Genomic DNA, 13,046 nt, shown 5'->3' with positions numbered 1-13,046 from the left:
GCCGGTACAGGCCGGTTGAGGGGTCAATGCGTTAAAAATTACAGCTTTTTCACATCTGGAGAGTCCCTTAGGACATCATAAAGTCTATTTGGGCATAATAAATGCTGTGCTTATGGATGTTTGCACGCTGAGGTTGATTCAATGGGATAATTCCTTGGTTGGGCTTCACTAAGTGAGAAAGGAATTTTCTAGTGAATGGCCTCATACTCTCTAATGTGGGCCATCTTTGCTACCCAACCTAATTCAAAAATTGTTTTCAGGATTATTCTGGGTTCCTTGGACCTGGAAATGTTTTGTTTGGCTTCGGGGCAAAGAGACAAAAAAACTGTTATGACTCTGGGGGAGGAGATTGCCCGCCTGTCTGTCAAGGTGTTTCCAAGACTCCCATGATGCAGTGCAGGCATGTAAAATAGGCTAAACATGGTGACTCGCTTCTAATGGAGGTTCTAGCATTGATTATTGAGACTGATTGCTGTAAAATGGGACCTGACTGAGCGCAATAAAGGTATCTATATGTTACTTGATCTGTTTGCTTGTCTCTATTTGTAGTTCGGAATTTTGTGATTTTTTGGGGTAAGAAATGTTTCTGAGTTTAAGCATTTGTTTACGAATTGGTCAGAAATCAAGGTTGATATTTTGACACAAGAGTCAATTCTATTACATTGCTTAGATGCGCTTTTGAATGTCGTCTGTGCCTTGGAGGAATCCATGAGTATCCGGGTCTGGTGATGTTTAGTTTGCATTTCTGACGTTTTGAAGTTGGGCCTATATTTTACAGCCGTCTCAGGGCGTAATAGTAATGAAAGACTAGTAATGAAAGGCTCACTAGATTCGATTTACTTTATTTCAATGATACATTACAATGATCGTGCGTTAAACATCTATGCACATAGCTGCTGCTCTAAGAATGGGAACCATTTACCATTTAGTTTTCTGAAGGGGATCACTAATAGCTAAACTGCAGAAGTAGAAGGGCATTGTAACTGTCCTGCATCATCTGCACCGACCTCTGTTCTAGTTTGTATTCTTCACTCTATTGGAGAGCCTTCGTCGCGAGGAATATTGGGGCTGTGTGGGCCTTGAAAAATTTGCGTCATACATTAATTTTGTTAGTGGTGGGCTTTTTGGTCATCGGCGCCAAGCTCTGGTTCTACTGGTGGGTCCTCGTGATCTTTTGAGAATGATGGAGGTCGTGTTGGGCCCTGGTTATTTGTGTCATACATTAGTTTTGTTGGTGGGTCCTCGTGATCTTTTTCAAGTGTGGGGAATGATGGAGGTCCTGTTGGGCCCTGGTCATTTGTGTCATACATTAGTTTTGTTGGTGTGTCCTCGTGATCTTTTGGGAATGATGGAGGTCCTGTTAGGCCCTGGTCATTTGTGTCATAAATTAGTTTTGTTGGTGGGTCCTCGTGATCTATTGGGAATGATGGAGGTCGTGTTGGGCCCTGGTCATTTGTGTCATACATTAGTTTTGTTGGTGGGTCCTCGTGATCTTTTTCAAGTGTGGGGAATGATGGAGGTCCTGTTGGGCCCTGGTCATTTGTGTCATACATTAGTTTTGTTGGTGTGTCCTCGTGATCTTTTGGGAATGATGGAGGTCCTGTTAGGCCCTGGTCATTTGTGTCATAAATTAGTTTTGTTGGTGGGTCCTCGTGATCTATTGGGAACGATGGAGGTATTGTTGGGCCCTGGTCATTTGCGTCATACATTAGTTTTGTTGGTGGGTCCTCGTGATCTTTTTCAAGTGTGGGGAATGATGGAGGTCCTGTTGGGCCCTGGTCATTTGTGTCATACATTAGTTTTGTTGGTGGGTCCTCGTGATCTATTGGGAATGATGGAGGTCGTGTTGGGCCCTGGTCATTTGTGTCATACATTAGTTTTGTTGGTGGGTCCTCGTGATCTTTTTCAAGTGTGGGGAATGATGGAGGTCCTGTTGGGTTCATAGGGCCGCTACCCTAAAAGAAGGACAGTAATCAATATCGTACATTTGTAAGTCTGTTGGTTGAAGGTATACCATCTAACTAGCCAATATAATGGATACTTTTTGTGACTTGGGATGGGAGCATAAAGAAAGCTTGAATAGCCTTCTTTAAGTTAAGGAAGTCTTATTTAAGATTCAGCCGGGGATAGGATAGCTTTAATTTTTCAGCAAATAACAACTTTTATGCCTGGTGAGACGATATCCCCGGTGCCTTCAGCATTTCATTCACAGAAATTTTACAATTTAAATATTACTGTTTTAAAGCAATCATCCTCCTGTAGATATGAATTTTTTTTCATACAGGTTTTGTAATTAAGGCTTGGGCACGTTCTACGAGTACCCAAATTAAAGATAATTTTAGAAAAAAAAGATTCTTTACATGAAAAAATCGAGTCGTTGTTTTGCTTTACCTCGTTAGCGTCGTCCGTAATATCTCTGTGCCATTTCGGACGACCCTTAACCTCTGGAACAAGATTAGTAGCGAGAACGCCCAGAATCAAGATGGCTAGCTTGTTGAACATAGTCGTAGGGAGTACTTTACCCTTCTAACAATGATGGACAAGTTTGCACGATCCCAGCTCAGCCTTTATACAAACAGACAATCAGAAAAAATGCCGAAATTATGAGCCCATGAGAGACAATTATCGAAAACACAATAAAGATGATTGCGAAAATGATTTTTTAAGTAGATTTCGTTTTTGATATGCGAGACAATAGACATTATGCCGAAAAAATTGAGGTTTACCATAGACATTCATTACGGCATGGGAACTTAACACTTGCACTCAACAAAAACACACGATAAAGTTGCTAAAAACATTTATTGCCCTTTACCTTGGCACGCTTCAGTTGCAACCACGAGTTTTTTGCGTTATGATCAATCCCCAATATTATCAGGTTATCAAGTAAAAATCGAGTTGTTCAGCACAAATTAGGAATGCACTAAATGTGATGAAAATCGTATTTTGGTCTCACTAGAATATAACAAATATTAAAACGACGTCACACACACACGCTGACTGGCCAATGAAGCTTGAAAAATAAGTCCGCTAATTAATAATTAATTAGTCCAGCAAATTAATTATGTTCCCCTTATTTGTTCAATTTTTTTAAGGCGGGTGCCAGAGTAGATTATTTCTTAGGGTCGTTCAAATGCTTCCCTTTTTATATGATACCTATGACTGCGCATCTCTTCTAAGCCGATCCTGGGTAAAACCTCAGAAAACATGACAATACGTCATTCGATCGAGATCTAAAAAGTCTTTTAAGGAACGCTGCCCCAACATCTCTATGGCTGCATACTTCCGTGCGGCCTTTAACGAAGTTTTCTTGCATTTGTATTGTACTACTATTTCGGCAAAAGATCTTCATCCAAAATACGGCAGATGTAAAAGATACAAAGGGCGGAGAACAGAGTGCTAGTTAATGCTAATTAATGATTGTGTCCCCGTTAGAGGAAAATGTTAATTTATGCGGCCATCACAAAGACAGAACAGAAAAATATAACATGCTTCACTGTAAGACTTTTGATTTCTAGCTTTTTAGCTCTAATTGCGCGAAAATAGAAACACCACAAAATACATAAACTGTTGATTACTCACATACCTTTTTTATGTGACGGAAGTGAAGGGATTTCCCTGCTAGCAGAGGCCTCTTTTCTCTGTATTTCGCTGGGCTGGAGTTCGGGAGGAAAAGATACCTCTGCCATGGGTCGCAAGTTCGTGTGATCAAACCGCCGTCCACGATCGTGGACGAGATCCAGAGCGCATGCTCCGTTCATTAATTACTGGCCACTATTTGAGCCCACAATGACTAGCGCATGCATGAAACGTATATCCGCTGCCGGATAATAAGCTCGCATTCGAAACGGCGTCCTCCGTAGAAATATCACGCGACGAATTATAAAAGAAGCCAGTCAATGCCTTATCTTCATCCAGAATTTTCTCTCTTTTGACAAACGAGTCCATCTCCCGTTTACAGGTTTTTCATATTCTTCTGGGAATAGCTGATTTAAGTTTACCAAAAATTTTTGTAGCATTTTCTTCGAATCCAACTGTGCGATATTTACATTGAAGAAACTCGCCTGCCCAGATGTCTTGAAATTAACCCCACAAACAAGACAAAACTCGTCTTTGCTGCGTTTGTTGTTCAATCTTTTTAGTGACGTTTTAGGTGATTGAAATTGAACAGTTGTTTTCTTTTTTCGAAGAGGAGAACTAACCGGAGTTTCATTCATGATTTCCGACTAAACCCATGCAAAGCATATTGACAGCTTCCGCGCGATGGTACGGGTTTTGGCACGTCGGTCGCTTATTAACGCTCACGCATGCGCAACAGAAACAGTTTCGACCCATGGCAGAGGTATCTTTTCCTCGCGAACTCCAGCCCAGCGAAATACAGAGAAAAGAGGCCTCTGCTAGCAGGGAATGAAGGGATAGATATTTCTAGGCTTTCTATTTAAACGCCGATAAAGTATACAGACTTACTACTAGTAATGTCCAGGGGGAAAGGCCGATAAAGTATACAGACTTGCTACTAGTAATGTCCAGGGGAAAGGCCGATAAAGTGTACAGACTTGCTACTAGTAATTTCCAGGGAAAAAGGCCGATAAAGTATACAGACTTCCTACTATTTATGTCCAGGGGGGGAGACTCGGTACAGACTCGGTACCCCTGCACTGTTTATAATTGGATTTGAGCATTTGATTGTGCTACCACGCGCGTCATACAAGTAGGACAGCCGAAGTATTTTGACAGTAGCTTGAAAGGGCGACAGGCGTTGCGTCTAGTATTTGTGTTAGGCGTAGTTTTGTTTTCCTCTCAAACTTTTGAAAAATAAAATCGCCTATACTCGGGCTAAACAACACCAGGCCCATAGCCAATATATATGTATATACATATTTATTTATCAATTTCGTTGAACGTTTTCTCTAAGGTACATTCAGTATCTCATCCTATGTGCACACCCCCCTGGCTAAGGATCTGGTTACTTCCTCCATTTAAAAAAATTACAGCGCGCTTCTTTGTTTGAGGCGTGGCCCTCGGGCCTGGCGCAGCAGTAAAACTGTCGGCCATAATTAGGACCCTTTTTCTTAACAGTGCGCAATACCGAGGGCTCATTATGGCCTGGGCATAGCGGTGCGGGCGGCGGCCCTTTTAGTATGCTCTTCCATGCTGAGACCTCACTGTTCCTTTTATTGTCATTTATTACAAGCTCTTCTTGAACAGATGAATATGGCTCAGGATTTAGGAGCATGTTTTGGTTTGACTTTGTGTCTTCTCTGGTGACCTCACCAGAGGGCTTATCCGTCACAATGTCTACAATGCACTTTGGTGAACTGGCCTTTGTTACATTTTTAGAGCCAAAGAAGTTTAGTAGGGTGTTTTGCCTGGTCGACTTTTCAGTTTTTGCACGTTTAGGATTTGGGACAGCGGACCCACTAGAAGGTGCCCTCTTCTTAGTAGTGTTTGATGCAGAAAGTTCAGTTTCACTTATCACTTTTTCGTTGTTCAGATCAGTAGGCACAGTAAATGCATTATCAGTTTTCTTTGTAAAAAATGAGACCAACTTTTGCTGTTTACCTGAAAACTCTGGCATGAACTTCGTACACAATAATGGTGTCTTATTAGCGGCAAGGAATCGATTCTTTAGTGTACAAACCACGGGGCAATGATCTGATCCCTCTACCTCAGGCCTGATAACACAATCAACAAACTCCTGTTGAAGCAGTGGAGGGTCTACAAGAATATAGTCAATCCTAGTGCCATAGTTTGTTTGTCTTGCACCTGTAGATGTTGACCAGTTTGTGTAAGCCTCTCTCTGGAGAGGGTGAAAGTACCTGAATGAATCGATCAGTAGCCCTGACACACATTTCCAAGAACTGTCACATGAGTTGCTGTCCTCTGATGCAAATGAAGAATTATTGGAATCAGAGATGGCGGGCGGGTGATCAAACTCTGGAAGGGGGAGGCTCACCAGGAGCTCATCAAGCCATGCTCTTCCAGGAAAACTTGAGAAATCCTCCTATTCAAAGAACAGTGACAAAGATACATGTATCCTTACATACATAAAAGACATATTCAGTCAAAACTTGACCAAACTTATTCATTCGGAACTTTTGGTTTTGGTTCCTGGTCTTATGCAGTTAATACTTTCATAGCCTGCTAGCCGTCTATACAATTGGGTAACTCACAAATGTTTTTTTTTTAACATTTGGAATCCTGTGGGGCGAGGATGCCAAGAAATTTCTTTGCAACCTCGCCACAGCACATCTCCGCCTTTGTGTACACGGCAGGATTCCCAATATTCGAAAAACAAAACATTTCCATATAACCTGAGAGTCGGCTAGCAAGCTAAGCAGTTCAGCCTCTACAATAGTCTTCTAAATGGAGGAAGGGAAAATTGGAAAAACAAAACATTTCCAAATAACCCGAGAATCGGCTAGCCAGCTAAGCAGTTCAGCCTCTACAATAGTCTTCTAAATGGAGGAAGGGAAAATTGGAAAAACAAAACATTTCCAAATAATCCGAGTCGGCTAGCCAGCTAAGCATTTCAGCCTTTACAATAGTCTTCTAAATGGAGGAAGGGAAAATTGGAAAAACAAAACATTTACAAATAACCCGAGAGTCGGCTAGTCAGCTAAGCAGTTCAGCCTCTACAATAGTCTTCTAAATGGAGGAAGGGAAAATTGGAAAAACAAAACATTTACAAATAACCCGAGAGTCGGCTAGCCAGCTAAGCAGTTCAGCCTCTATAATAGTCTTCTAAATGGGGGAAGGGAAAATTGGACAAATAAAAAGATGTTTCCAATAATAAAACAATGATTTTTGAGATAATGACAGTAGAACTGGCAAGTCGTGACTGTTGCCAGCTCAACATTTATTTACGAATCCCGAGGGAAAACTATACAATTCTCAGTTTACAAACTTGAAAACAATGATGTGCTACGTTCCAAAAACGTGTCTGAAAACCTCACTTGTCAAGGAACTTTGGCTACCACCACAATTAGTTTTTATATTAATTTTATTTCCAATTTGTTTTATTTGGGGGTACGTCCTGCATGGGCCTCGTGCCCGTTTACGTATGACCCCATTGGGCGTCTATGTTGTCTAATAAAGCTATTGAAAAAAATACGCGCACGCCACAGGCAAACCAAATCAATAAAAATGACAAATGTTAATAAAACAATAATGATAATAATAATCACCAGGATCTGCTAATCACTATTTGGTCCTCTGAAAGTCTAGCACTAAGGGTTAATTTCTCAAATCAAAGATTTTATATCGATTAGAACTTACATATTTGCAAGGGTTGCAATGGTCTATTGGTTTGTGAGCAGCATTGATGTCTCCAAGAACAATCACATGTCTGGAAATGAAAGGATAAAGGAGTTTTAAGGCTGGTAAGCACAACATTTCTATGTATAACATGGGAATATACTCTATTTACTGTAGTAGCCCTTCTTAGGGGGGTCCTGTTTAGACAAGTTGTTCTGAACTTAATTTTCTATATATATTATGACAAGTCATACAGCACTCACTTCCCTGAGTTAAGAAGAGCCTTAACCCTCTTTGATAGCAGTCTGTGAAACTCCAGCTTGAATTGGATCCGATCCTCATTTTCCATGTCAGCGCGAGGGCAATACACGTTAATAATTACAACTGTTCCACCACTTGATAGGGTATGCTCTGTCAAGATCGTGCGACCCTCACTGTCAAGCCTTGATAGCTGATCACTGGTAAATTCCTCATCATCACCATAGAAACCAATGTCAGGACTAGCTGATAATTGGGATGTCAGACCTTCCTCTGCTGCTAACGGAGTAGTCGAATCCTTGCAGAATGTAGCAACCCCTAAAATGGAGGACAAGGTGTGGTATCTTATACTAAGCCAGAGCGTGGCGTGTTGTGATAACATGCGAGCATCTTAGAGTTGCTTGTGGTGTGTTTACGTTAACTGCATATACATTAAACCCTGTGTATAAAGAACTGTGACGGGATCCCGAAACACGCTTACAGTTCAACTGATTCAATGCGAAAATCTTTATTTCTGTTAGCAAGTGAACATAAACTAAAACGTGGACAACTTTCACTTCGGCTCATTTTTCTTTCGATGTTTTCGCTGTTTTCGTAGTTTTGGTGAAACTCTCGGCCTCTTGCAGTTCTTAAAACTTTTACATGAGGGGCGGCATCTCCTCTCACAAAACCGCTATCTCTGGTTCTAGTACACTGGGAGGGGGGATGTCGCCACGATCGCGACACTACTAACTGCCTATGTAATAAGAAATGTGGACAAACGTCTTGAACTTAAAGTCCTACTTCTCCCTTGAACTCCTCTTCTGCCTGGCCAGCACCATGATCCACGGGTATCAACAATGCCAGGCGATTCACCCTTATAGAGACTGTGATGTCTGTTGGGTCGCTCTACTTCAGGACACTTTCGCCGACCTTGTAGCATTTATATCTGACCATAACTTGCCGCACTTTGCCATCACTTCCTGGAAACACTACTCTGCAGTCTTGGATGGTCTTTACCTGATTTGAGTAATACACAAAACCTCTCTTAAATCTGGGTGAGTGCCTTGAAAATAAACTCCAAACTCACAAGAAATGACGCTTGGGCTTTCTCCCCTCCTTGCTTCCTCCTTCTTAGGATGCAGCCAAAAATAATTTCATTCTCCTTCACTAATACATACGAATGAAAAATATTTTCCTTATTAAAACTCAGTACAGATACTGAAGACATAATAACTACAATACAACTGTTACAAGTTTGGTATAGCTTGTTATGCGCTAAACAAGCCATGGAACTAACAAAGAAAGGCAGAAAAAGGAATATTTACCTCGAAAAAGCTGTCTATCATCATTGTAAGATTTGCAAGCTACACTAGGGTCTGGGCGGTCCAAACGATGACGTTTATTCGCACTAAAGCTCTGTTGCTTCTTTTTTGTTGGAGCTTTTTCCTGGGCTTTGCGAATATGTTTTTCGTCGTCCAAGTCGTCCTCCAGCTCTTCTTGCTCGTATTCTTCGACTGTCATCCAACCGGCTTCACTTGTCGGCTAATTTGGTAAGCTTTTGCCGAATATCTCCAGAGGCCCTAGAATACTCATCATTCTTTAACAAATCCAAGACATGAAGTGGAATTAAACAGAAATTGCTTCTGGTTACCCATATACCTCTGCTAGCTTCGGTCTCTCTTTTGAACACTTTCGCCTCAGAGTCCAGGCCAAGGTCTGAGTCCGGCTTCTCGTTTAACGTTGGAAATTCTAGTAAACGAGTATCTATTTACGATTCAAACCTTGCGAAAGCATCCTCAATAGGGTCAATATCTTTAGCTTGTTCGAACATTAATCTAAAAATTCGCCGACCTCCGTGGCTTAAACCAAACCAAAAAACGGAAAAACACACTCACAAAAAAATGCTATGTGACGGTGTGAGCGATAACCTGGAATGAATTTGTAAACCTGAATAGAACTTTTATACAAAACAATAGTTAACAACTTATAAGAATAAAATACGAAAATTCTTTCGTGTTCATATGCAATCCATGCATATCTTTCCTTCAAACAAAGGACAATTCATTCACATCCCAGAAGATTGTCAACGTGGGTGGATTTTCTCTGTTATGACTCAGGGACATACTCGACAAACAACTCGGCCACTGTACTCAGATCGAGGCGGCTGACAGAACTGGTGATCCTATCCATTCCGTATTATACGACCTCTACTCCTCTACCCTTGGCTGTGTTCAAGAGTATCTGATACTACACAGTGTTGTATGTCTTCTCTGCATTTCCCATCGTGGTGACATCAAGGATGTAACTCTTTAGCTTCTTGGCCTTGATGGGTGATATAAGTGGTTTAATAACCACTTTCACAGAACAGTCACTTTATCAACACCACCAAAGTTCTACTTGCTGTACAGGGCCTGGTGCTAGAGTGATCCTCTGGGAAACATGACTCGCTCCTGACTTAGTTTAATCTTTTTAATGTTTGTTTAGTTTAATCTTGGTTTATCGAGGGTAACATATTTAACCGAATATGCACTTTTCTAACATATGGCCCTCGGTTAGTAACCACTGTCACTGGGGGTGGTCACTGCCAGAGGGTTTATTGCGTCCCCAGTGGTTCTTTTACGTCCCTTCGGTTCAGGTAAGTGTTGTGCAGCTTGAAGAGACGGGACCTCCGCTTTAGTGTCCTTACCCGAGAAGACTGGAAACACGGGAGAATAATTTCAACTCACTTGTGACACAAATTCGAATCAAGGCAGGAACCTGGAAAAATCCCCAGTTTGAGCCAGGATTCGAACCTGGGCCACAGCGGTGAGAGGCCGACGCGCTAACACACTAGGCCACCCGTGCTTCCACTAATAAAAGACTTAAATAACAAGACATGACAACCCACGTTGAGAGCCGGCTAGCAGGCTACTTTTGCCCTTATATTGAGTTTTTGAAACTCCTTACAACCCTTGTAACATGCTTGACATTATCCTTGCGGTGTGCGGGGAATGAGCATTTGAAATACTTCTTAGTCTTGGATGATCTTGCACTCTCACTAAGATTTGCCTTCGCACTGCTCCCTTTACAACTTTAGATGTGAGTTTCGTCTGCTTCTTCTCTGCTTGTCGCGAGACTGACTTTCTTTCTCTCTCCGTTGAAACATGGTATCGTCTTAAATGCCCACTGCCTCCTAAACATGTGCCGCACAACGATCTCGCATGCGGAATTTTAATATTCCGCATTTTATGACCCAGCGTTTTTTTTTAAATGTTTTACCCCAGCTAGGTGTAACCTTTTAAATTAATGTAAATTGGCCTTTTTTAATTTTATTATTTTGTAGAATATTTTTTTAAATAAGATTTTAATATAGCATATTATTTGTAAATTACGCAATCTAGCTATTAGGCTGCCTAGTAATTATCATTAATCGATCTATCTAATGTCCTCTAGGGCGGGTTGCACACTGGCACTAGTGTCATGGTAATAAGCCTTAAGCTTTTCCACATGATATCATGAGCTCCCTGTAACATAAACAGACTTGATCCTTGGCACTAGTATCATCGTAGTAAGCCTTAGGCTTTTCCACATGATATCATGAGCTCCCTGCAACATAAACAGACTTGATCCTTGGCACTAGTATCATCGTAGTAAGCCTTAGGCTTTTCCACATGATATCATGAGCTCCCTGTAACATAAACAGACTTGATCCTTGGCACTATTATCATCGTAGTAAGCCTTAAGCTTTTCTACATGATATCATGAGCTCCCTGTAACATAAACAGACTTGATCCTTGGCACTAGTATCATCGTAGTAAGCCTTAAGCTTTTCTACATGATATCATGAGCTCCCTGTAACATAAACAAACTTGATCCTTGGCACTAGTATCACCGTAGTAAGCCTTAAGCTTTTCTACATGATATTATGAGCTCCCTGTAAAGTAAACAGACTTGATCCTTGGCACTAGTATCATCGTAGTGCCTTAGGCTTTTCCACATGATATCATGAGCTCCCTGTAACATAAACGGACTTGATCCTTGGCACTAGTATCATCGTAGTAAGCCTTAAGCTTTTCTACATGATATCATGAGCTCCCTGTAACATAAACAGACTTGATCCTTGGCACTAGTATCATCGTAGTAAGCCTTAAGCTTTTCTACATGATATCATGAGCTCCCTGTAACATAAACAGACTTGATCCTTGCCCTTGCCTCTCCTTCCACTGAGTTTTCAGTTCACTTCCGCTTGCAAGTGCATGCTTTATGAATGCATTCTTTGCTAATTCCCTCCAAACAGTCTTAAACTCTGGCCAATCTTTCCTTGATCCAGAGAAAATTGGAGAAATCCTCTTTAAACACACTTGTGTGCTCATGTTTGTGAGTCATGCACCACAGACCAGGATTGGTTATAAACATGTGATGAGAGGCGATATGGAGTCTCCAGTAAACCGCCATTTGCTACTATGACTGATGGGTAGCCTTGGGAAATGGGCGTACTCTGGAAACTGCCTTGGGATCCCTGTGCTAAGATGGGACGAGAGGGACTCACGACAACTGGATAACTGAGATTTGGCCATGGAACGACTGGGGTCCTTAGGTTCTGTTCACTAAGCCTTGGTGTAGCTGGGGTCCTAAGGTTCTGTTCACTAAGCCTTGGTCTAGCTGGGGTCCTTAGGTTCTATTCACTAAGCCTTGGTGTAGCTGGGGTCCTTAGGTTCTGTTCACTAAGCCTTGGTGTAGCTGGGGTCCTTAGGTTCTGTTCACTAAGCCTTGGTGTAGCTGGGGTCCTTAGGTTCTGTTCACTAAGCCTTGGTGTAGCTGGGGTCCTTAGGTTCTGTTCACTAAGCCTTGATGAACTGTAGCTGAGGTCCTTAGGTTCTGTTCACTAAGCCTTGATTAACTGTAGCTGGGTTCTCTGAGACTTGGAAATTGGAGTGGGGAGCTGCTGCGACTCCTGTGGCTGAGGTACCAATGCAAAGCACGACTTGGGCTCCTGTGATAAGGAAACTTGACCGGGAGAATCACTGAGATTCCTGTGCTAGGGAAACTTGACTGGGGAACATTTGGAGTTCCATGGGAAGCCCTTGGGATCTCTATGGCTTGGCTCCCTGTGTTGGATAGCCTGATATGTGTTTTTTTTTTTACATCTGCAGGCCTTTTTAGGTTTTTTTGCCACTTTCGCCCTCGCTCTTTATGACTTTATCAACTTTACAAACATCCTCTCTCAATCTTCATCAACCCTACAATCAAACACCTTTGATACTATCGGAACTTACGAAACTATTCGATCCTGGTTCTAATTCCTCTCTTCTGCCCACTCTTGCCAAGTAAGAACACCCCACACCGTGTTCGCTTTCTCCAGAATCCTGTCGTCCTTTCTCTTCTCAACTTCTTCACTTAGAGTTGTCCCCATAGTATCATGGCTTGCTGTTCCAAGGATCGTTCTGACGAGATCGAAACCCGGAAGAAACTAATCGGCTTGCGAAAACATATTCTCTGTCAGTTTGGACATGTCTTCATCGCTCTCCATCTCAGAAAAATATGAGCGTTATGCAAACTAAAGGGTGCAA

General features: G+C 41.8%; 2 protein-coding genes across 5 annotated transcripts in view; both read right to left on the bottom strand.

Moving 5' to 3' along the window:
- Positions 1-814: 814 nt before the first annotated feature.
- On the bottom strand, positions 815-3,723 carry LOC5518244 (adhesive plaque matrix protein). 4 transcript variants are annotated; one of them, XM_048727203.1, is made up of 4 exons: positions 3,587-3,723; positions 2,392-2,444; positions 1,901-1,955; positions 815-1,822 (listed from the first exon to the last, which is right to left on the bottom strand). In XM_048727203.1, exons 1-4 carry the CDS (start codon positions 3,687-3,689, stop codon positions 1,110-1,112), a joined length of 924 nt encoding a protein of 307 aa, XP_048583160.1. In that variant the 5' UTR covers positions 3,690-3,723; the 3' UTR covers positions 815-1,109. The 4 variants fall into 4 exon arrangements, with proteins under 4 accessions (XP_048583160.1, XP_001638193.2, XP_048583167.1 ...); XM_001638143.3 differs by having other exon boundaries at positions 815-1,955; positions 2,392-2,565; XM_048727210.1 differs by having other exon boundaries at positions 815-1,950; positions 2,392-2,565.
- A 1,141-nt stretch (positions 3,724-4,864) lies between these two features.
- The window catches only part of LOC5518245 (DNA-(apurinic or apyrimidinic site) endonuclease 2), a 9,641-nt gene continuing 1,459 nt past the window's right edge, over positions 4,865-13,046 (bottom strand). Inside the window, exons 3-5 of the mRNA XM_032362924.2 lie at positions 7,521-7,833; positions 7,279-7,348; positions 4,865-6,004 (exon numbers count right to left, since the gene is read on the bottom strand). Coding sequence (XP_032218815.1) covers positions 4,967-6,004; positions 7,279-7,348; positions 7,521-7,833 — 1,421 coding nt within the window. The 3' untranslated portion in view covers positions 4,865-4,966. The remainder of the gene's footprint in view (positions 6,005-7,278; positions 7,349-7,520; positions 7,834-13,046) is intronic.

The sequence above is a fragment of the Nematostella vectensis genome, chromosome 1 (genome assembly GCF_932526225.1).
Source record: "Nematostella vectensis chromosome 1, jaNemVect1.1, whole genome shotgun sequence".
In the NCBI taxonomy this organism is placed as follows: domain Eukaryota; kingdom Metazoa; phylum Cnidaria; class Anthozoa; order Actiniaria; family Edwardsiidae; genus Nematostella; species Nematostella vectensis.
This window is presented reverse-complemented; position numbering and strand designations above follow the sequence as displayed.